This window comes from Salvelinus sp. IW2-2015, linkage group LG7 (genome assembly GCF_002910315.2).
Source record: "Salvelinus sp. IW2-2015 linkage group LG7, ASM291031v2, whole genome shotgun sequence".
Classification (NCBI taxonomy): Eukaryota; Metazoa; Chordata; class Actinopteri; order Salmoniformes; family Salmonidae; genus Salvelinus; species Salvelinus sp. IW2-2015.
This window is the reverse complement of record NC_036847.1, coordinates 2,672,262-2,695,979: the sequence shown is the minus strand read 5'-3', so window position 1 is coordinate 2,695,979 and position 23,718 is coordinate 2,672,262. Positions and strand designations below refer to the sequence as shown.

General features: G+C 45.2%; 1 protein-coding gene across 2 annotated transcripts in view; it reads left to right on the top strand.

Moving 5' to 3' along the window:
- The first annotated feature begins 1,293 nt into the window (after positions 1-1,293).
- Positions 1,294-23,718, top strand: part of LOC111966196 (protein bicaudal D homolog 2) — a 73,284-nt gene continuing 50,859 nt past the window's right edge. For both annotated transcript variants that reach the window (XM_070444354.1, XM_023990648.2), the window contains exon 1: positions 1,294-1,877. In XM_070444354.1, the coding sequence (XP_070300455.1) occupies positions 1,638-1,877 (240 nt within the window). In that variant the 5' untranslated portion in view covers positions 1,294-1,637. The remainder of the gene's footprint in view (positions 1,878-23,718) is intronic.

Here is a 23,718-nt window from a genome sequence, read left to right as displayed (position 1 = left end):
GGTAAACCTAGGTATTGAGTGATGATGAGAGAGATATTGTCTCTAGAAACATCATTGAAACCAGGTGATGTCATCGCATGTGTGGGTGGTGGAACTGAAASGTTGGATAAGGTATAATGAGGAGGGCTAGAGGCTCTACAGTGAAATAAGCCAATACACACTAACCAGAACAGCAATGGACAAGGCATATTGACATTAAGGAGAGGTATGCTTAGTCAAGTGATCATAAGGGTCCAGTGAGTAGAGGTTGGTTGGGGTCCCGGCGATTCAGACAGCTAGCCGGGCTATCGGTAGCAAGCTAGCATAGCCACCTCGTGCATTTCCGACGGTAGATTAGTGGGGTTCCGTGTGGTCGGGGGGATCAATCCAATTGGCAAAATAGATATAGTTATAGTGACCCAAGAAAAATTGTCCGATAGACTTGTTCAGATAGCAGCCGATAAGACAGCTAACGATTAGCGGGCCCCAGATGAGCGTTCAGGTAACGTCGCGACGGAGGTGCCAGTTGGATAACTCCCTCGGGCAGATAACGTCGGTAGTCAGTCGTGAAGGCCCGGTGGGGCTCCGCATTGGCAGTAAAACGGGTCCGGATAGGTGATTGTAGCCCAGGAGTGGCTGAATGGAACTCTTCAGCTGGCTAGCTACGGAATAATTGATGTTTGCTCTGGGATCGACGTAAGCCAATAGTTACACGGGTAGCAGCTAACTAGCTGCYAAATCAAGGTGTAAATGTCCAGAGCTTGCGGTTGAAATCCGGGGATATGGAGAAAAATGGGGATGGCTTACTGATCGCTCTTTACAATAAGCGCTCATATTGTCATGTTCCAACACCTCGAGTTATACCACCACACCGGCAAAAAAAACTAGGCGTCCAGTAGCCCCTAGCCTCAATAAATGCATGGCAATATCAATGACAATAGGCTATTTAGTTCATAACCTATTGTCTGCTTTAGTCATTTGATCAAGTTGATCGCTCAGAGTGATGCTCTTGTCAAAAGCCGCTGGAAACACTTGTATTATAGGCTATAGCTATGACTACGGCATCGTGAATCTACAGAAACAACCGACAGATGGCACGAGATGCACAGTGACCAAATCTTTTCTAGACCCATTCCTTGGAAAATAAAATGCCGCTTCCGTGTTCCACACGTTTCACCTTAGACTAGCCTGCACACAATGCCTGATGGGATATGAGTGCATTTGCCTGACGTCTATGCATTGGCGTTTGTGGTACTACATTTCCCATCAACCACCATTCTTATATTCTAGTTCTCTCAGCTGAGTGATCTGACAGCGCTAGACAGCTTCTCCCCAATCGCTCTGAGCAGCCGGGGAGAGGCGAAGGGCAAAGGAACTGCAGTCATGGAGCAGTTGTAGGGATAACAGGCAAGCCTCTCCTGCCGGAAGAAATCAAGAAACCACAGCTTCATGACCGAAAACGCAATACCCAAAGTGTCAACGAGAAACGCAAGAGAACCGATCATGCAGTTCAAATACAGAAGAATCTAATCATCTATTCAAACGAAAGGGTTCTCCGCGATCCTTCAAGATTGGACCCGCTCGAAGCCGTCTCATCCCCTTCGTCGTTCGTCGTAGGATTAGCTGGCCAAGGTTGATCCATCACCAACATCCACAGTATGTCGGTGGAGGAGCAGCGCTATTCTGAAACGATGCTCGTGCTAGAGGCCGAACCGGAGTGTCTGCGAGCCGAGGTAGAGCGCCTTTCCCGGGAGCTGAGTGAGACCACCCATGAGAAGATCCAGGCGGCGGAGTACGGGCTGGCAGTGCTGGAGGAGAAGCAGCAGCTTAAACATCAGTATGACGACCTGGAGATCGAATACGAGACCGTGCGCCAGGAACTGGACATGCTCAAAGAGGTATGTTGTAGTCTTTTAACGGTGTGTATTTGCTGTATGAAATTGAAATATACATTTAAACTGCTATAAAATGCCATACATTTTATATTTGTGTGTGGGGTGGGGGGTGATGAAGAACTTGTAACTTTGCCTTATGTTCTATCAATGATTCCCCACTCAAGGTGAATTTATATTATTMCCATACTACCCCTTCTAGCTATAGGCTTCGTAATATATTGTTAAGCTGCTGTGGAATTAGCTTTTTCTAATTTAAGATATTGGGGTTAGAGACAAATGCGTTCTGGTTTTCCATGCCCATACAGTTGTGCATTTGCTGTMGGATTTGAAATGTAAACTCAAATATACTGAACAAAAAATATAAACGCAACATCTAACAATTTCAAAGATTTTACTGAGTTACAGTTGAAATATAATCAGTCAATTGAAATAAATGCGTTAGGCCCTATTCTATGGATTTCACATGACTGGGAATACAGATATGCATATGTTGGTCACAAAAAAGGTAGGACCGTGGATCAGAAAACCAGTCGGTATCTGGTGTGACCACCATTTMCATCATGCAGCGCGACACATATCCTTTGCATAGAGTTTATCAGACGGTTGATTGTGGCCTGTGGAATGTTGTAATTTTCAGCTTCCGGGAGTTGCGTACAGATCTTTGCGACATGGAGCTGTGCATTATCATGCTAAAACATAAGGTGATGTCGGCGGATGAATAGCACCACAATGGGCCTCAGAATCTCGTCACGGTATCTGTGCGTTCAAATTGCCATCGATAAAAAGCAAATTGTGGTCATTGTCCGTAGTTTATGCCTGCCCAATACCATAAGCCCACCGCTTCCATGGTTGAGTGGCCGGTTGGACTTACTGCCAAATTCTCTAAAACGACACTGGAGGTGCTTATGGAAGACAAATTAACATTCAATTATCTGGCAATTATCTGGACATTCCTGCAGTCAGCATGCCAATTGCACGCTCCATCAAAACTTGTGTGACAAAACTGCACATTTTAGTGTGGCTTTTTATTGTCCCCAGCACAAGGTGCACCTGTGTAATTGTCATGCTGTTTAATCAGCTTCTTGATATACCACACCTTTCAGGGGGATGGATTATATTGGCAAATGAGAAATGCTGACTAACAGCATATTAGTCAGCATAAACATAGTCAGCGTAAACATATTTGTGGACATAATTTGAGAGAAATAAGCTTTTTGTGCGTATGAAAAATGTCTGGAATCTTTTATTTCAGCTCATGAAACATGGGACCAACACTTTACATGTTGTGTTTATATTTTTGTTCAGTGTATGTTGCACTGCTGAAATATTATAGGCTTACTCCAATGAGGATGAAGATGAGTTATCTGACATGCTGAACATTCTATCTTCACTAATGTATCTGAGTAATGGTTATCCACTGCCACCCTGTTTATTAATGTGTAACTGATTAAAAAAAGTCGACATTCACTCAATTGCTTTTGGTTGATATCGTTTTATCCCTCATTTAAACACACATAAGTCCTCTCTAATGCCAATTTTGACAATACTCTTAGTAAAGCAGTCTCTCAAACCAGAGGACCTTATTTATCTGGTATTTCCAGTCTGGTTTGAAAAAGAGGCGCGCATGTGGTTTTTGAATTTTGAAAGTTCCCGCCTGAAAAAGAGGAAGGATGAGTAACCTACTCACAGAGGAAACAAAATGAGTTTTGACCATTCAGGAATGGGAGGAATGTTGACTGTTAGTTAGAGCAGGGAGACAGGATAAAGGACTGGCCTGTCTTTCCAAACTGTGAAAAGCCCTTTCCCACTTAAATGTAACACGCCAGTCCTAGTTCTACCTTCCTTTTCCTGGCAGAGGTTTCAGCAGCCTTGTGATTTTGATTCGGAAAGAAGGAGAGTGGGGTAAGAAGTAGCATAGGGAGTCAGAGTGAACTGCTGCAGCTGCTGAACAGCTTACGTGTCCCAGAGCAGTTCGGTAGAAAAGGGGCATGTCCTTTTTTGCACTGAGATTTCTCCCCAGAGATTCACTGCATGGCCTGGATGAGTCACTTCCTGCTATGTGGAACCTATCTCTGAGATTTTACTTCCCTGTTGCCTCCCACATGACTAGAACAGACCAATCATCATGGCTCAGTGGGCTGGGTACCCTATGATGACAGCTCCCTTGGGTCTGTAAATATGTGAGTGGGATGAGGAATGAGGCAGAGAGAGAGAGAGGAGGGAGGCGGAGAAAAAGGGAGAGGAACCCTTGGCTGAACAGATATAACACACTAAAAGCTTAGGGCAATAAATACATTGTTGCTCTCTGTCGTCCCTTTCCTCTGTCTCTTCTCCCTCTTTCTCCCCCTCACTATTGCATCTCTCTCTCTCTCTTTACCGCTCTCTGTGGTTAGTGGCTGGGCTTTTGGAGTGCTTTCTCAGCAGCCTCTGCTCTGTGTTCCCATGCTTTCCTTTGGCCAGTATCTCAGAATAACATGGAAAACTCCTGAATAGAGGAAACAGACTGACAACGATAGAGCAAGAATAGGGTAAACTGATTGCTTCAAGATAATTATAGGGGTGCTTTTGTTTTTCTTCCACTTTTCGAAGCAGACTATTTGTTTAAAAAAAAAAAACAGCCTGAATCATTGCATTTTTGTCTGACTTACCAAGTTGGTGATGTCTCGTTGGTTAGTCACGGAAAATTGTGTTTTGAATGAACAAATGTCTAACATCCACCGTTTGTTTGAGCAATTCTGGTTTGATGATCATTAAGACTTGTCCACCAGGAAATCAGTTCATTGTTTGTGGGGTTGCCATTTGTGAGAGTATAGTGGATATTGAGATTTCCATAGAGTCATGCCTGGATCCGTTTGCTGTGTGCCAAATTTAATTGATATTTTAATTCATTTGAATGACTGCCGTCGATGCATAGCCGCAGGAAGTATGGCTCTGGGTGCTGAGGGTGCTGCAGCACCCCCAGAAAGAGATTCTAAAGATTCTAAAAATACACCTAAAAAGATTCTAAAAATACACCTTATCTCAGTGGATGGTATCCACAGAAAATACAATAATACAATACAATAATAACAAAACATTTCTTCATATTTCATTTTATACAGGATGCCTGAATAGAATAATCTGTAATAGAAGAGGGTGAGATGTTATTCTGCTGAAACACACTGTTTGGCATGTAGAAGTACAGTGCAGATGGCCTGTAGAAGTACAGTGCACTCATGTCATTAGAGTACTTCAGTCACAATGTGTTGTCTCAATTCAAATGGCTCATTTCTATTGGCCTGCCACTGTGTGCTGAGTTAAGGGAGCACTATTAGCAGCAACTTTGGCGACTGGTAAGATGGTCTCGCTGACTTATACAAAACAGAATGTTGCCTGTCCTTTGTCTCTAGGGGTTGTTAGGACTGTTGGACTACTGTCTAGTCAGGTTAATGTTGGATGACCGTTGTCTCTGGAGATGGTTATTACATAGCTGTACCTGGCTACTATTTACAATGGCGAATACCATGTTTGGTTTTCCTTACTCTTTGGTTGTCCTCCCTGAGGACAAACTGGGAGATTTACACATCACTCTCTGTCCAACATTGGACCCTGTGTTCGTCTCTCCGTGTGCACATCATTCACATGTGTTGTGTGTTAAAAGGACAGATGTTACTCTTTTGTCCCAATCTGGGTGGGAAAAAGCAGGCCAGAAATCATTGTTGGCATTGAGCAAAGTCCAGTTGCCTTTTAAACTGGAGTAGGTCTAACCCCGGGGGCAGGGAAGGACAAACTGCAGAAGAGGACACGCACACACACGCTCGCTAGTCAACACCACTTTGGAGGCAGTGCAATAAATTGGAGGAATTCATCTCTGTGCTGTTGCCTAGTAACAGCACAGATCTTTGCGTTAATTTGAGAATCAGGCATGCTGCCTTCCCAGCAGGTGTTACTACCAGTGTGACTGTGAGTGTGTGACTGAGGCTGCTGCTCTGCAAATTAAGGCTTTACAGCTACCTGCTGCTGCAGAATGGCACAGGGGAACCATCAGAGACCATCCATGGATGGAAGCTATTCTATGGATAGATTTGATATGGTATATTCTGAGGATATTTTCTGTCTTTCTATATGTCCAGCCACTGATTCCTTACATGTTATTTCCCTCTTGTTGTTCCAGATTTTCTAGTAGCCAGTATTCTAGGAATCCTGCCCTGCTACTTGCTAGTCACCCTGACATGCTGCTCCCATACTAACATACTGCCCAGGCATTAGATTCCTACTGTTGGTATATTGTCATTACTTGGGTCTCTCACCCTCCCCTTACATTTTACTGTAACATGAGGTCACAACCTCTGTTTGGCTTTGCTTTGACTCTTGTCATTGTTTCTGAGTGAGTGGACCGTTGGCAAGCCAAGTTTCCCCACCCCCAATCTTACCACACCTTTCAGGGGTAGAGGGTACTGTTTGTTGACTGTTGCTACCCATTGATAGCCCATTTATAGCCAAAATAGCTGCTACGGCTATCTTGGATTATAGTGTCCATCTGTTGGCCTGTTAGACCTACATCCTGGGTCACTTGGCCCCCGGCTCCCCTGGGGTGTCCTAGGGTGCTTCTCAATCATTTAAAATGGATTCCTCTCCTCGTTTCCTTTTTCTTCCTCTCCTTTGTCTCCAATGATAAGATCCTATCGAAACACAAGGTAAACCTGCGGTCAAAGCGTAGGTTTATAAGAGCAGGTTTAGCACAATCCTACTTAGTCCTTTAACGTGATTAGGCTGCTATACTCTCCACCTTATGATGATACGACTGTGGACTTTAGCCACTTTACCATTAACAGTACAACTTCAAATGACAAGTTAATGATATTATACTACACCTTCACCTTACCAGTTGATGATAGCACAGGTTTACAGACTCGAGCCCCCGCAGCTGTTGTTTATATTCTTCATTTAAACCACTCAGCAAAGACATCATGTGCCACACCTTTCTTGAACTGTTCTTGTGACTCGTGGGAGTCTCCAACCACAGATCCAGGATTAGATTACTCTATCCCCATAGTCTCGTGATGCCATCCTTCCAGGTATCGTTTATTACTGGGCGGGAAATTGAGGTTTCCTCAGAACCCATTGTAACCATAACTATTACAGGGAAATAAAACAGTGGTTAGGGGTAACTTCACTGAGACTGTGGAATAGCTGTCTTGTTGTGAAAAGTTGAGACTGGTGTTACGCAACTAGGATGCAATGTTGCATGTGACAATCTCAAGCAGCTGTTGCTGTTACATGTGGCGAGTCTACATCTCCGGGCCTCTCAGGCCTGTGGAACCGATTGTCACGAGGTTGACCGGGTGGCCGTAAAGATGACAGCATTCTAAAATGATTGTGGGAGCAGACAACGGGTCCATAGAACATTCCATAGCCTTCTCTTTCCACATCTTTTTCTTTGTTTCTCTCCAATGCTGTTAGTCAACACACACACACACTACTGTTGTCATGACAAAGGCCAGTGTTCTCTGAGTTCTTGTGACATTGTCGAGAGTGTCAGAGAACACACTATAGCCATTCAGTCACGCCCCCCTCCCTCTCTCCCTCTTTTTCTCGCTCCCTCTCTCTCCAGCAGCTGTGCATCAGGCGGTGGAATTCTCCCTGACAATCGGAYGCTAAAACACAGTCAAGCTCAGAAGAACTGGCCACTCTGTACTCGGCTCGCCGGCCTTTGTGTGCCTAAGCCCGATAGGGTTAACAGGTCTTGGGTGTCAAAGATGAAGGGAGCGTTAAACGCACCCAGAACACAGAGGAATGACTTCAGGAGAGYTTGAGAGAGGTCCCATTGTGGCTGTATTTGTAAGGACTGGTCACTTTTGTCCCTTTTTAAATGCCAGATCGCTAAAGCACATATCTATATGTCCTTTAACAAAGATGTTTGGTGTGACTTTAAACCCCTCCACTGTGCCCGTTGTGTCAAACCCCCAGGACTAGGGCTGTTGCGGTGACCGTATTACCGCCACACCGGCAGTCATGAGTCATGAAGGCAGTCAAATTCCATGTGACCGTTTAGTCACAGTAATTAGGCCTCTCCAAGCTCTGATGAGGCTGATAGTCATTAGTAGACTACCAACTTGCTAACTGCCTGGTACTCAGGACTCTTATCCCTCTAATCACTTTGACATCAATGCAAATGTAATCGAAAATCTAATCAAACACTTCATAAGATCCCATGAGCTCATGTTGCACAACATTTCTATAGGCTATGCAATTGCGCAAGAAAACAGAGTGATGGCCTCTATTAAAAAGAGGAGGATCCCTTCAGCTTTCTATAGGCTAGGCCTACTATATTTATTTCTCAACTTTCCTAATAATAAGAATATATTTAGCACATTGATTATCTTTACAACAGGAGTATAGCCTACCTGGCTGGCATGAAGATGACCCACAGGAAACGCGTCCTCCATTTGCTATTTAAGTGCAGGTAGCCTAGTGGTTTGAGGGTTGGGGCAGTAACCGAAAGGTTGCCAGATTGAATCCCCGAGGTGACAAATAAAAAATCTGTCGTTCTGCCCCTGAACAAGGCAGTTAACCTACTGTTCCTAGGCCGTCATTGTAAAGAAGAATTTGTTCTTAACTGACTTGCCTAGTTAAATAAAGGCTAAATAAAATAAAATAAAATATTTTTGGATAATTGTCCATTCTAAATCAAAACAAATGTCACACATATATTATTTAGTACAGTTGAAGTCGGAAGTTTACATGGACTTAGGTTGGTGTCATTAAAACTAGTTTTTCAACCACTCCACAAATTTCTTGTTAACAAGCTATAGTTTTGGCAAGTCAGTTAGGACATCTACTTTGTGCATGACACAAGTCATTTTTCCAACAATTGTTTACAGGACAGATTATTTATTTATAGGTCACTGTATCACAAATCCAGTGGGTCAGAAGTTTACATATACTAAGTTGACTGTGCCTTTAAACAGCTTGGAAAATTCCAGAAAATGAAGCTGTATTTCAAGGCCTACCTTCAAACCAGTGACTCTTTGCTGACATCATGGGAAAATCAAAAGAAATCAGCCAAGACCTAAGAACATAAATTGTAGACTTCCACAAGTCTGGTTCATCTTGGGAGCAATTTCCAAACACTGAAGGTACCACGTTCATCGCTATACAAACAATAGTACTCAAGTATAAACACCATGGGACCACCGCAGCCTCATAACGCTCAGGAAAGGAGACACGTTCTGTCTCCTAGAGATTAATGTACTTTGGGTGCGAAAAGTGCAAATCAATGCCAGAACAACAGCAAAGGACCTTGTGAAGATGCTGGAGGAAACAGGTTCAAAATCCACAGTAAACAAGTCCTATATCGACAAACCTGAAAGGCCGCTCAGCAAGGAAGAAGTCACTGCTCCAAAACCGCCATATAAAAAAGCCAGACTACGGTTTGCAACTGCACATGTGGACAAAGATTGTACTGTTTTTGAGAAATATCCCTGGCTGATGAAACAGAAATAGAACTGTTTGCCATAATGACCATTGTTATGTTTGGAGGAAAAAGGGGGAGGCTTGCAAGCCGAAGAACACCATCCCAACCGTGGAAGCACGGGTGGCAGCATCATGTTGTGGGGGTGCTTTGCTGCAGGAGGGACTGGTGCACTTCACAAAATAGATGGCATCATGAGGACGGAAAATTATGTGGAGATATTGAAGCAACATCTCAAGACATCAGTCAGGAAGTTAAAGCTTGGTCGCAAATGGGTCTTCCAAATGGACAATGACCACAAGCATACTTCCAAAGTTGTGGCAAAATGGCTTAGAAAAACAGAGTCAAGGTATTGAGTGGCCATCACAAAGCCCAGACCTCAATCCTACAGGCAATATGTGGCAGAACTGAAAAAGCGTGTGTGCGCAAAGGAGGCCTAGAACCTGACTCAGTTACACCAGCTCTGTCAGGAGGAATGGGCCAAAATCACCCAACTTATTGTGGGAAGCTTGTGGTAGACTACCTGAAACGTTTGACCCAAGTTAACAATTTAAAGCAATGCTACCAAATACTTATTGGGTGTATGTAAACTTCTGACCCACTGGGAATGTGATGAAAGAAATAAAAGCTGAAATAAATTATTCTCTCTTCTATTATTCTGACATTTCACATTCTAAAAATAAAGTGGTCTCCTAACTGACCTAAGACTGGGAATTTTTACTAGGATTAAAGTTCAGGAGTTTAAATGTATTTGGCTAAGGTGTATGTAAACTTCCGACTTCAACTGTATATTTAAAGACAAGATTAAATCAAGAATAGTCTGATGGGTGACAATATTAACATATCACTTGTGAATTATATGTTATCACTTGTGAATTATGCCCAGTTTAAAGCATGAAACAATGCCATTTTTTTGTAATTTTTTCAAATCATAGTTGCACACCTCATGTAGCCTAGCCCATAGGCCTATATGTTTTGATAAGGTTTGTATCACAACGAAAGTGGCCAAATAACTTCTTAAAATGAAGCACATTACTCTGCTTTACAAGGGGTGTAGAGTCTAACTGGGATACATAAGCAGCGCGTGAATTTCAAGTTTGGGGAAGATACTTTTCACCATAAAAATGCACCTTTATAATAAAAACATTACATGCATTATCGCATTTGCGTTCTCTTTTGATAGTATTGTTTTCCACTAATGGCACATTTGTGCTTATAACCTACTGCCGCGTGCGCATTGTTATCAAGTACTTCTCAAATTGAGAATGAGAGACTGACAAAGTGTGTACAGGTCGGCAAAAAACTAAAAAAACTAAAAACTTTTTTCAAATCATCATTAGAGTCGCATCATGCAGCCTTACAATGTATTAAAAATCAAAACATATAGCCCGGCGTTTGTAGAACAACTAAAGTTACACAAATAACTCGAAATTGAGAATATAGGAGGACCTATTTCTTTGTTAACACTCAACACAGAATAGCCGCATCTGCACACTCCCTCAGAAATCATTTGGAGAAAAATATCCTTTCTATTTTATTCAGCTTTGTTCAATTGAATTTTTCATACTATAAAATAATATAAAATAATGCCACGGAATTATAAGCAAATCCTGTCTTCTAAATGAATTAGTGTACCCAACAGCCATTTGGCATAGCCAGATCAGGACCTAACATAAGGACAACTCAGAGTATGCTGTTCTGTTCTTCTGAAATAGACTACATTTTCTTCATATCATGTTTCTTTAGACCTGTCTAAAATAAGTAATGGATTTATTGTGAAGGTGTAGACTATATTACATGGATTTATTAGACTTTTAAAATGTAGATGTTCCAAAGGTCTGCATCAGTGGCTTGTGTGGAAGCCAGGAGATGCTAAATGTGTTTATGTTAATCACGGACTGACAAAATTCCGTGAACGCCACAGCCCTACCTATTGGATGCCTTTTAAAAATAGGATAACACAGTCCATTTGCTCCCTTGTAAGGGAAGAGATGTCCTAAAGTCATCCTCAGCTTGATTGTTGTAGTCCCACGGTTGGATTGGTCTCTAGTAGGGGGGTGTTTGTCTGGAGTGTTTGCCCCAATATGGAGCTCTGATAGTGGGGTTGGTCAGTGATTGCAGGGCCACCCTCCCTGGAGCCACCAGACCATGTGTGGTTGATATGGATGCTTCTCTAAACTATGTACTTTGGGATCCCCACACCCCCTGCCCATATTGTGTTAGAGGGTATTTTAACCGTTCCTTTCATCTCTGGCGGCCCTGTTCCGGACACCCGCTCTGCAATTAAGGGGTAATCTTTTCTAAATGGCACTAAATAAAGTCCTAAATCCCCTCCCTTCTTGGTCTAAGAGGATGAATCCCAGCCGCTGTGCTCAGGGCTTATGGATGTCTGGGAGCAAGGCCAGGGCCCGGCGACGCTCAGCCCAGGGAAAAGAGTGCCTGTCTGGGTGCTGCTGCCCTGGCGCTCCCCTGCCCTCCCCTGCCTGGTGCTCTACCGGCACTTGTTCCCTGCTAGCCTACTCCACTGTCTGTATGTCTCCACTGGGTCTGTCCTGCTGCTCTGGTGTCCCATGGAATGGGCCAGCTGGGATTAATGCAGACAGACGATGTGTGGGTCCGTAAGGCAGTAGAGCAGAAAGCATTGTCTGCAATGTCTCAAAAATACACACGCTACATGACCAAAAGTATCTGGACACCTGCTCATCGAACCTCTCATTCCAAAATCATGGGCATTGATATGGAGTTGGCCCCCCGTTGCTGCTACAGCCTCCACTCTTCTGGGAGGGCCTTCCTCTAGATGTTGAAACATTGCTGCGGGGACTTGCTTCCATTCAGCCACAAGAGCATTAGTGAGGTTGGGCACTGATTTTGGGCGATTAGGCCTGGCTCGCAGTCTTCGTTCCAATTCATCCCAAAGGTGTCCGATGGGGTTGAGGTCAGAGCTCTGTGCACACCAGTCAAGTTCTTCCACAATGATCTCTATAAACCATTTCTGTATGGACCTCTCAGCATTGTAATGCTGAAACAGAAAAGGGCCTTCCCCAAACTGTTGCCACAAAGTTGGAACCACAGATTCGTCTAGAATGGCATTGTATGCTGTAGCGTTAAGATTTCCCTTCACTGGAACTAAGGGGCCTATACCGAACTACGAAAAACAGCCCCAGACCATTATTCCTCCTCCACRAAACTTTACAGTTGGCACTATGCATTGTGGCAGGTAGCGCTCTCCTGGCATCCGCCAAACCCAGATTAGTCCAGATGGTGAAGCTTGATTCATCACTCCAGGGAATGTGTTTCCACTGCTTCAGAGTCCAATGAAGTCAAGCTTTATACCACTCCAGCCAGTGCTTGGCAATGCGCATGGTGATCTTAGGCTTGTGTGCGGCTGCTCGGCCATGGAAACCCATTTCARGAAGCTCCAGACTAATCGTTATTGTGCTGATGTTGCTTCCAGAGCCATTTTGGAACTCGGCAGTGAGTGTTACACGCTTCAGCACTCAGTGGTCCCATTTTGTGAGCTTGTGTGGCCTACCACTTCGCGGCTGAGCCATTGTTGCTCCTAGACGTTTCCACTTCACAATAACAGCACTTACAGTTGACCGGGMGCAGCTCTAGCAGGGCAGACATTTGATGAACTGACTTGTTGGAAATGTGGCATCCTATGACGGTGCCACGTTGATAGTCTCTGAGCTCTTCGGTAAGGCCATTCTACTGCTAATGTTTGTCTATGGAGATTGCATGGCTGTGTGCTTGATTTTATACACCTTTCAGCAATGGGTGTGGCTGAAATTGCCGAATCCACTAATTTGAAGGGCTGTCCACATACTTTTGTATATATAGTGTACTTCAGGAAGGAGTTCCACTCTAGATTTGTGTAACTTGAGTCAGAGGTTCATGTCAAGGGAGGCCCTTGTGAATCTGGTGTAACTACAATCATTTGGACCGAGTGACCATATGGTGGCTTGGATTGTACAAACAAAAAGATCCCCCATCTCACCCAAATTTGAATAAGACCAACTTCTGTTAAAGCGTAATAACTTTAAGGGCTTTTGTTTCCTCCCTCAATGATGGATGAAGGATCAGCAGGCTGTATTCATCACAGATCAAGCATATGTTTGGGTGTTTAAGTCTGAGGTACTGTACAGTGAAGGGCTTTGAGTTGTTTGTTGGCTGTATTGAAACAGGAGCTGCGGGTTAGTGAAGCGGTTCACAGGGCCAAGGTGGTGTGGGAGGGGGAGCAGCTGTGTTTGTTTCCCTTCAGTTATGAGGTTTGGGGTGGGTCTCTGGTTGGGAGAGGGTTAGACAGGGAAGCTGTTGAACTGTTGTGACTTTGGGAGACAGCAGGCATGACATCAGCAAGGGCAAAGGTTTTGAATTTCGGGTGCTTGGTATGTCTCTCTTAGCTTTCCAGGGTAGCTGTCTGTTCGATAAACTCTCTGGCCAACACACATGCTGGACCCCATGTGGAGATGGACTGCCCCTTTACCATTGTATGCAGGATGARGTCATCATTGACTGCGATGGGGAGGTTTCTCGCCACGTTCAGATCAGAGATCAAGCGGCTTACCTGTATCTCGTCACGATCCCTCTCACTGGCCAACTCTCGCTGACCCTGCCCTCAGTCCTGTCAGACTTGGTGTCGTAGAAGTTCAGTTTTTTTCTTTACTCACTTCAGGCACCGTTTTTTAAACATATGCCCTGTTGAGACTGCTACTTCTCTGGATTCAGCCCTAGAGTGGGTTAATTCCCGACCCGCATCTAGCCTTTCTAGTGCATTATGAATCTCAGATTAGAGCGTTGGGCCATATTAGCTGTATTTAGCTTTCGGAGGGCATTAGCCTGAGGATAACAGCAATCTGGAGTTATCAAATGAAATACAATTTTATTAGTCACATGCGCTGTGAAATGCTTACTTACGAGCCCCTAACCAACAATGCAGTTAAAACAAATATGGATACGAATAAGAAATAAAATGAACAAGTAATTAAAGAGCAGTAGTAAAATAAAGTGGTGATCCTAACTGACCTAAGACAGGGAATTTTTACTGGGATTAAATGTCAGGAATTGTGAAAAAATTTGTTTAAATGTATTTGGCTAAGGTGTATGTAAACTTCCGACTTCAACTGTACATGTAGGTAGAGTTATTAAAGTGACAAAGCATAGATGATAACGACAGAGAGTAGCAGCGGTATAAAAGAGAGGGGGTGGGGGGGCAATGCAAATAGTCTGGGTAGCCATTTGATTAGGTGTTCAGGAGTCTTATGCCTTGGGGGTAGAAACTGTTTAGAAGCCTCTTGGACCTAGACTTGGCACTCCGGTACCGCTTGCCGTGCGGTTGCAGAGAGAACAGTCTATGACAAGGGTGGCTGGAGTCTTTGACAATTTTTAGGGACTTCCTCTGACGCCGCCTGGTATAGAGGTCCTGGATGACAGGAAGCTTGGCCCCAGTGATGTACTGGGTCATACGCACCACCCTCTGTAGTGCCTTGCGGTTGGTGGCCGAGCAGTTGCCATACCAGGCAGTGATGCAACCAGCCAGGATGCTCTCGATGGTGCAGCTGTATAAATCCTTTTGAGGATCTGAGGACCCATGCCAAATCTTTTCAGTCTTCTGAGGGGGAATAAGTTTTGTCGTGCCCTCTTCACGACTGTCTTGGTGTGCTTGGACCATGTTAGTTTGTTGGGGATGTGGGCACCAAGGAACTTGAAGCTCTCTGCCAGCTCCACTGCAGCCCCGTCGATGGGAATGGGGGCTTGCTCTGTCCTCTTTTTCCTGTTGTCCACAATCACCTCCTTTGTCTTGATCACGTTGAGGGAGAGGTTGTTGTCCTAGCACCACACGGCCAGGTCTCTAACCTCCTCCCTATAGGCTGTCTCATRGTTGTCGGTGATCAGGSKTACCACTGTTGTGTCATCGGCAAACTGATGGTGTTAGAGTCATGCCTGGCCGTGCAGTCATGAGTGAACAGGGAGTACAGGAGGGGACTGAGCACGCACCCCTGAGGGGCTCCTGTGTTGAGGACCAGCGTGGCGGATGTGTTGTTACCTACCCTTACCACCTGGGGGTGGCCCGTCAGGAAGTCCAGGATCCAGTTGCAGAGGGAGGTGTTTAGTCCCAGGGTCCTTAGCTTATTGATTAGCTTTGAGGGCACTATGGTGTTGAATGCTGAGCTGTAAACAATGAATAGCATTCTCACGAAGGTGTTCCTTTTGTCCAGGTGTGAAAGGGCAGTGTGGAGTGCAATAGAGATTGCATAATCTGTGGATCTGTTGTGGTGGTATGCAAATTGCAGTGGGTSTAGGGRTTCTGGGATAATGGTGTTGATGTGAGCCATGACCAGCCTTTCAAAGCACTTCATGCTACGGGTCGGTAGTCATTTAAGTGGGTTACCTTAGCTTTCTTGAGCACAGGCACTATGGTGGTCTGCTTCAAACATGTTAGTATTACAGACTCAGACAGGGAGAGGTTGAAAATGTCAGTGAAGACACTTGCCAATTGGTCAGGGCATGCTCGGAGTACACGTCCTGGTAATCCGTCTGGCCCTGCGGCCTTGTGAATGTTGACCTGTTTAATGGTCTTACTCACATCGGCTGCGGAGAGCGTGATCACACAGTCTTCCAGAACAGCTGCTGCTRTCATGCARGTTTCAGTGTTATTTGCCTCAAAGCGAGCCTAGAAGTAGTATAGCTCGTCTGGTAGGCTCGTGTCACTGGGCAGCTCTCGGCTGTGCTTCCCTTTGTAGTCTGTAATGGTTTGCAAGCCCTGCCACATCCGATGAGTGTCAGAGCTCGATGTAGTACGATTCGATCTTAGTCCTGTATTGACGCTTTGCCTGTTTGATGGTTCGTCGGAGGGCATATTGGGATTTCTTATAAGCTTCTGGGTTAGAGTCCCACTCCTTGAAAGCGGCAGGTCCAGCCTTTAGCTCAATGCGGATGTTGGCTGTAATCCATGGCTTCTGGTTTGGGTATGTACGTACGGTCACTGTGGGGATGTTGTCATCGATGCACTTATTGATGAAGCCAATGACTGATGTGGTGTACTCCTCAATGCCATCGGAGGAATCACGGAACATATTCCAGTCTGTGCTAGCAAAACAGTCCTGTAGCTTAGCATCTGCTTCATCTGACCACTTTTTTAATGATCTAATCACTGGTGCTTCCTGCTTTCATTTTTGCTTGTAAGCAGGAATCAGGAGGATAGAATTATGGTCAGATTTGACAAATGGAGGGCGAGGGAGAGCTTTGTATGAGTCTCTGTGTGTGAGGTAAAGGTGGTCCTGAGTTTCTTTCCCTCTGGTTGCACATTTAACATGCTGATTAGAAATTTGGTAATACGGATTTAAGTTGCTCTGCATTAAAGTCCCCGGCTACTAGGAGCGCTGCCTCTGGGTGAGAGCGTTTTCTTGTTTGCTTATGGCAAAACACAGTTTATTCAATGCTGTCTTGCTGGCAGCCAGAGTCTGTGGTGGTATGTAAACAGCTACGAAAAATACAGATGAAAACTCTCTAGGTAGATAGTGTGGTCTACAGCTTATCATGAGATACTCTACCTCAGGCGAGCAATAGCTCGAGACTTTCTTAGATATCGTGCACCAGCTGTTATTTACAAAAATACATAGTACATAATACATAACAATACATACATACATAAATACATCATACATCCTCACCCACCCGGAGTACCCTTGGGATTCAGGAGGGCGCAAAGAGCCAAAATGTGTGTGATCTGACTACTATTGGCAACGTGTGTTTGTGTGTGTGGAATAGTGATTACTTGTTTGGACATTAGATTGAGGCAGCGCTGAATTAATTAATCCAGTCACAGTGCATTAAGAGTAGCAGTACGGTGGCCCAGCAGGGTCATTTTTCCACTTCTGTTAGTGGAGCACTATAGCCAGATCAGTCTATAAGCAGAGGATGAGGTCATCATCGCTGGACTGAGGTCCTCTGTCACGACTCCAACAGAAGAGCTCTGGCCTCTATGTGTACGGCTGACATTCTCCTGCCTCCTCCACTCATCACCTTCATTAATCCCTCAACACAAATCACCCAATGTTTTTGCGCTAGCACTACGCGGCTGATTCAAATAATCAAAGCTCGATGATGAGTTGGTGATTTGAATCAGCTGTTTAGTGCTAGGGCAAAAAGCAAAACGTGCATCCAGGCGGAGACCCCAGGACCGAGCTTGGGGAAACCCTAATTTAGTAGACGCTCTTATCCAGAGCGACATACAGTAGTGAGTGCATACATTTTCATACTTTTTCGTACTGGTGCCCCGTCAGATTCGAAACCAGAACTCTGGCATTGCAAGCACCATGCTCTGCAAACTGAGCCACACAGGACTCCTGGGTCCACTCCTTCCCCTCTCCTCCTCCTCTCCTATCCTCCTCCCTATCCTGCTATTCTTTATTTCTCCGTCGTCACATTCAGTCCGTTTCTCAACCAGCTGATTAGGCTAGACGTTTTGTCTTCACCACAGAATGTATTCTTCAGCACATTTTGTATCCAACTGGTGTTTCTTAATTGTCTCTCTGTAATGTGTCCTATATCACAATGATTGCGCTGATGATTATTATTACACATATTCTGAGAGAGAAAGGCTAGTTAGTCCACAGGAGGTTGGTGGCACCTTAATTGGGGAGAAGGGGCTCGTGGTAATGGCTGGAGCGGAATCAGAGGAATGGTATCAAATACATCAAACACATGGTTCCCATGTGTTTGATCCCCTTCAATTTGCTCCATTCCAGCCATTATTATGAGCCGTCTTCACCTTAACAGCCRCCACTGAGTTAGTCCCATGACTTTCACTGGTGTTCGGCTAGACACTGGGTACTTTTAGATACACTTACCCATACATACGATCTGCACTATACTCACTCACTGAATGAAGTAAACCAAGTCACCTGGTTATGTAGTGAATCTGTTCTCCACCTGGTCAAGAGTAAATGSCCATCAGTGCTTAGGCTGGTTATGTGATACTGTTTCTCCAAACGCGTGTGTTATATAAACGTGTGTGTTGTATAAACCCGCGTGTGTGTTTTCTTGACTCCCGCCCGCATTGTTCCTTTTGTTTAGAGTGTGTGGATTAACTATATCATCGGATCCCCCCTCAACCTCTGTTTATGCTCTCTGCCAAGTGCTCCAGGCAACCTGAGATACAGTAGTTTAGTTTACACCCACACACCCTAACCGATACAGGGAAACAGATAGCCTTACACTCTACCACACTCCTACACTCTTGTTGTGAGCAACACTATACCTTCCCTCTCCCCGTTCGGTGATTTTAGGCCTGTAACACATGACTTAGGATCATGTGCCTACTTCAGAGCCAAACAACAGGACACGTTTCTTGCCCCCAGCCATCCTCAGAAGTTAAGGGCAGAAATGTAAGGCCATACGGCAAGGGCAGCTCCAGACTGTCAAGGGTATTAGAGTCATCTCACCCCTGCTTGGCCTCCTCACTCCTAACCAATGCCATCTTGAATCTGAGTCCCAGACCGCCCCCTCTCCCTCAGCAAGCTCCCATCCACAGCTCCTTCCCTCTATTGAATTACAGTCCAGCGCTGTATCCTGTTTACCGCAACACAGCCCTAGCCGGGTATTAATAGGAGGCCGGAAGCAGCTGAAATATGTCTCTATGGACCAGACCGGACGTCTTTGAGAGAATAGCAGAGGCAAAGAGTTCATTAAAAAAAACTTTATGTTTTCAAGACTGAAGATGGGTGTTTGTGGAAGAAATGTGTTTGTTTCCTCTCGGTGGGGTGTTTCCTGCTCTGACTATCGCCAAGGAAATGGAGGACACCCACCCCTCTGAGCTGACGCTGTGACACTGATTCTGTGACATGGAGAGTTGGACCAGTTTCATTATAAGCATTCACTAAGCTCTTCTAATTTAACACATGTACGCGCGCTCTAGTGAATATGTGTGAATGCGCTACTGACTTGGCTATTACACTTGCGCTCAGTGCTATATTTTCTTAAAACTGCATTGTTGGTTAAGGGCTTGTAAGTAAGCATTTCACTGTAAGGTCTACACCTGTTGTATTCGGCGCATGTGACAAATACAACTTGATTTGATTTGAGATGGGGGATCTGCCTCTCCCCTAGAAGAACACCCTCAGGGCGTATTGGGGAAGAATTGGCCCCGAGGGTGTATGAGAGAACCCCTTGGGGTACGGGAGTGTGCCCAAAAACAAAAGAGGAGCGCAGGCCGCAGGGGGAGGGGGTAGAGTTACCCTACACAAATTAGCATAATACAGAGCGCAGGAATAAGGATTTTATGACATAATTCAACGCTCCGGACGAAGATTCGGTTGTACGACCTTAGATATCGAACAACCCCCTCCCCACACCCCCAGCGCACACTCATGCTCGAGGTTAAAGCAAACACACACCCATACTAACGACACTGACTCACCAGAGCAGCAAACAGACCACTGGCACAATCGAATCAACGTACCTTCTTACACAGTACTCTCAATCGAGGGTCTCCGGCACAGGAAGGTGTCGACTCGTTGATTCCACCGTCCATCCATCTTACACTGCATTCTGCAGCTGACTTTTGCTTTGCCATGCAGAAGACCTCGGTGCAGTGGGATTATAGTGCATCAGGTAGGTCCAAGGTCTGCTTCAGAGAGCTTTTTGATTGGTCTGTGGTCTGATGGTACAGTCCAGAGGAAATAGTCAACAGATATTATCGTTCCCTGTTAAAATGTGTCTTGACACCCTCCTCTTCAGCTTCGCTTATTAGATGATCAGCCGTGTCCACTTGTGATTAGCATGAAGTGGCCTCTCTCTCCTCTCCACTTATGCTATATTAATTTTACCACAGCGGGTTGATATAGAACCCTCATCATGAGTAGCCTAGATTATTAGGTCCCCCTTCTACTCTGTCTCTGGAGTCCCACCACACTACACACCCAGTTCCACCGGGCCACCATCTCATTCAGGCTCTCGCCCGGGCTTCTGTTAACAATGACCAATTATCATCATGAGAGGTCCGCACTCACCCCCCCCGCCATCCCTTTCCCCGTCCTCCCCGGCCCTCAGTGAATACAGTAGCGTGTGTCTGGCTCCTTCTCACTCTCCTATGCCTATCCCCTTTCTCCCACAGTAACCCTTCTCCATGCCTTGGTGGCCTCAACTAGTAGGTTGGTGACTGGGTGGGATAGTGCGAGGCTGGCGTGGCTTGCCTGGCCATTGCGTGGGCCGCGTCGGAGATGGCGCAAGGGAAAGGCTCGCCCCTCGCGTCTGGTGTGAACACCTCTGGGTGTGTTTGGCCCACTGTATATGGCTATGTAATAGATACTATCGGGGACTCGAGAAGGGGTGCGAAGTGAGTGGTGTGGGGGGCAGGTCCAGCGGAATGACACGAGAGAATGGGTCGGTGTGAAGGTAGTTGGTAATGAAAATAAAAATGGTGAGGACGGCGAACTTTGGGGTGCGTAGACTCAAGAAACTCATCTCGCCAGACAAGTGACTTTATTAGACCGTGGAAGGGGGGTAGGCTCCGTCTGCAGGGTTGGAGGGGGGTCAAGGATTGTGTGATAGGGTTTGGACAATGAAGCAGGAAGGTAGGGGGAGATTGTAATTGCTGTGTGCACACGTCTCTCATTGGTTCTTTGAGAAAAATTGACAAGAGATGGAGAAGGGCGAGGGCCCGACGATGCCAGACTTTTCCCTCTGTGGGAACCTGAGGACGCTCTTCTTTTGTAGATGATGAGGAGAATATAGGGAGAGCGAAAACCCGTGCTCTGGGGTACCCCATGTGACGCGGTAGCCTTCTTAACTAGTTTTAAGTGAGCAGCCCATCAACTCGAAAGGGGATAATTGCTTCTCCCGACTCTCTTAGGCGTTGTTGTGAGGGATATGTGGCCTGTCATTTAGCATCTGTACTATGTCGCTCCCAGTATTTTTCAGTGCATTGTGTACGTTAGAGTTAGAGCATATAATGGAGGAGGCTAATGCTAAGATATCGATCGTTTTGTCAAATGGAATGTGAAAGTGTTCTGATGCCGAAATGTGTAGTGCATATGGAACCTAGCCATTTGGTCATTGTAATGCAGAATGGAAATGCATATGACTGTGTCTGTCTGTCTGTCTGTCTATGTGACATATTGGGTCTCATATGGCATCCATGTCCCTCCTGACCTGAGACTTAACCCCACTGGGAGAGAGGGCAGAGTGACACACACACACACACCACACACACAACACCCACCCCCACACACCACACACACACACACACACACACAACACACACACACACACATCACACACACACACACACACACACACACATGCACACACCACACACACAGTGACACACACAACATCAGTTTGACACTACACACACATTGACACACACACACAGTGACACACACACACAGTGTACACCACACACACACACACAGCTGACATCACACACACAGGACACACAGCGTCACTTATTCTCCGTGCCGGAGTAGGGGGCTAGCCCAGAGAACTGGTTGGTTGGTGGGTAGGGTGGGTCAGCAAGCGGTTTGTTTGGGAGTTATTGGGTGTGAGCGTGTGCGTATATGGGTGTGGGATGGATATGAAAGGTTTTGGGGTGTAAGGGGGTAGAGAGAGGTAAGGAAGGAGTTTGGAATGAGGGATGGACCGGGTGAGTGAATAGAGTCGTTTTACGAGGTGGGGATCCACAGGAAGGAGGCAAATCTGCTACATATCGGTCACAATCACTTCTCCCTCCCTCACCCTCACCCCCACCCCCTTCCTCACCTCCTGATTGATTAGACATGTCTGAGTAGTGATATGAGACTGTGCTGATTTAGGAGAGTGCATTACGGTCTCATATACAATATTCATCTAGTGTAAGATAAATGACAGCTGGTTTTATGAATTGGAATGATATAAAATGAGCTGAGTGATATGCTGCTTTCCAAGACTGTGCTAAGTACCAGCTAAACCCCCTTCTCTACAAGCCTGACCGGAACTATGGAAGAGGAAAACAAATTGATTAAGGTCTGGGAGTTACTCCCCCTTCCCTGACCTTGGCTTTTTGTTTGTGTGTGTGTGTGTGTGTGTGTGTGTGTGTGACATAAGAAAGAATGAGTCTGAGGGGATGACTTAATACACAGAGGAGAGTTCATTCACTTCATGGATGTAGAACTGTTAATCATCATGACACTGTCACAGAGACAGTACACGCCTAAACAAACATTTTAAATCCACCAAAGAGAGGCGAGAAGATTTGGTCTGTTTGGTGAGGGGAGTTGGGGAGAAAAGGAGTGTAAGGAATCAGCACCACACTTGTCTCTCTCTCTCTCTCTCTCTCTCTCTCTCTCTCTCTCTCTCTCTCTCTCTGTCTCTGTCTCTGTCTCTGTCTCTGTCTCTGTCTCACTCGGTCTCTCTCTTTCTCTGGCGATAGGGCAGCAGTGCTCTGAAACAGCCATCTGTGTCAGAGTGTCCCCTCTGCCCGCCCCCCGGTTCTGTCACAGTAATTGGCATGGTAACCATAACGACGGCTGTTCCCCTCGGGCGTGGGCGTGTGGATCAATGAAATATGGCCCAGACAGACAGATAGACAAATCTCCCTCTGTTTAATAGCGGGGAGCGGTTAGAGCAATGGACGCACGGCCAGGCACCAGATAAGGCTGTCTTTGCATTGCAAATCACAGAGAGACTAAGTCCTGAGTAAGCCTGCGCTTCACTGAGCTAATGTGATATGAGTAATGATATCGACGCCAGAGAACAGTCACTGATAGTGGAACCTGATGTATGGTCCATATTGGAGCTTTAGAATCAGTGCTCTCCCTTTAGAGAGTTCCCTTTCCCTTTCCCTTTCTTCATGGTCGATAGTAGATTCAGCAGCCCAAACAATAGACTGCATAAACAACCTCTAGAGGTCAGTCCCTTACAGCTGCTCTCCTTATATTCTATAGACTGCTGATTATAAACATCCTCTATATATACAGATGGTTCCTTACTATTCAATAGACTGGATTAAAACCAATACTACAAAATACAATCGGTCCCTCCCTTACTATTCAATAGACTGCATGTAAGGCATTTTRTTATTTTAGGGGGTAGATCAGCTTTAATATTGCAGATTGTAGCTTCCATCAGTGTAATTGTCTGCATCATTTCCAATCCCCCATATATTTTTCTGTAAATATATACAGTATCAGTCAAAAGTTTGGACACACCTACTCATTCAAGGGTTTTTCTTTATTTTTMACTATTTTCTACATTGTAGAATAATAGTGAAGACATCAAAACTATGAAATAACACATATGGAATCATGTAGTAACCAAATAAAAATATATATACATATATTTTTTWAACATATTTTCCTTGATTATTTTCCACTAACCCTACCACTCCTCCCCTAATTGGAGTAAACTAAT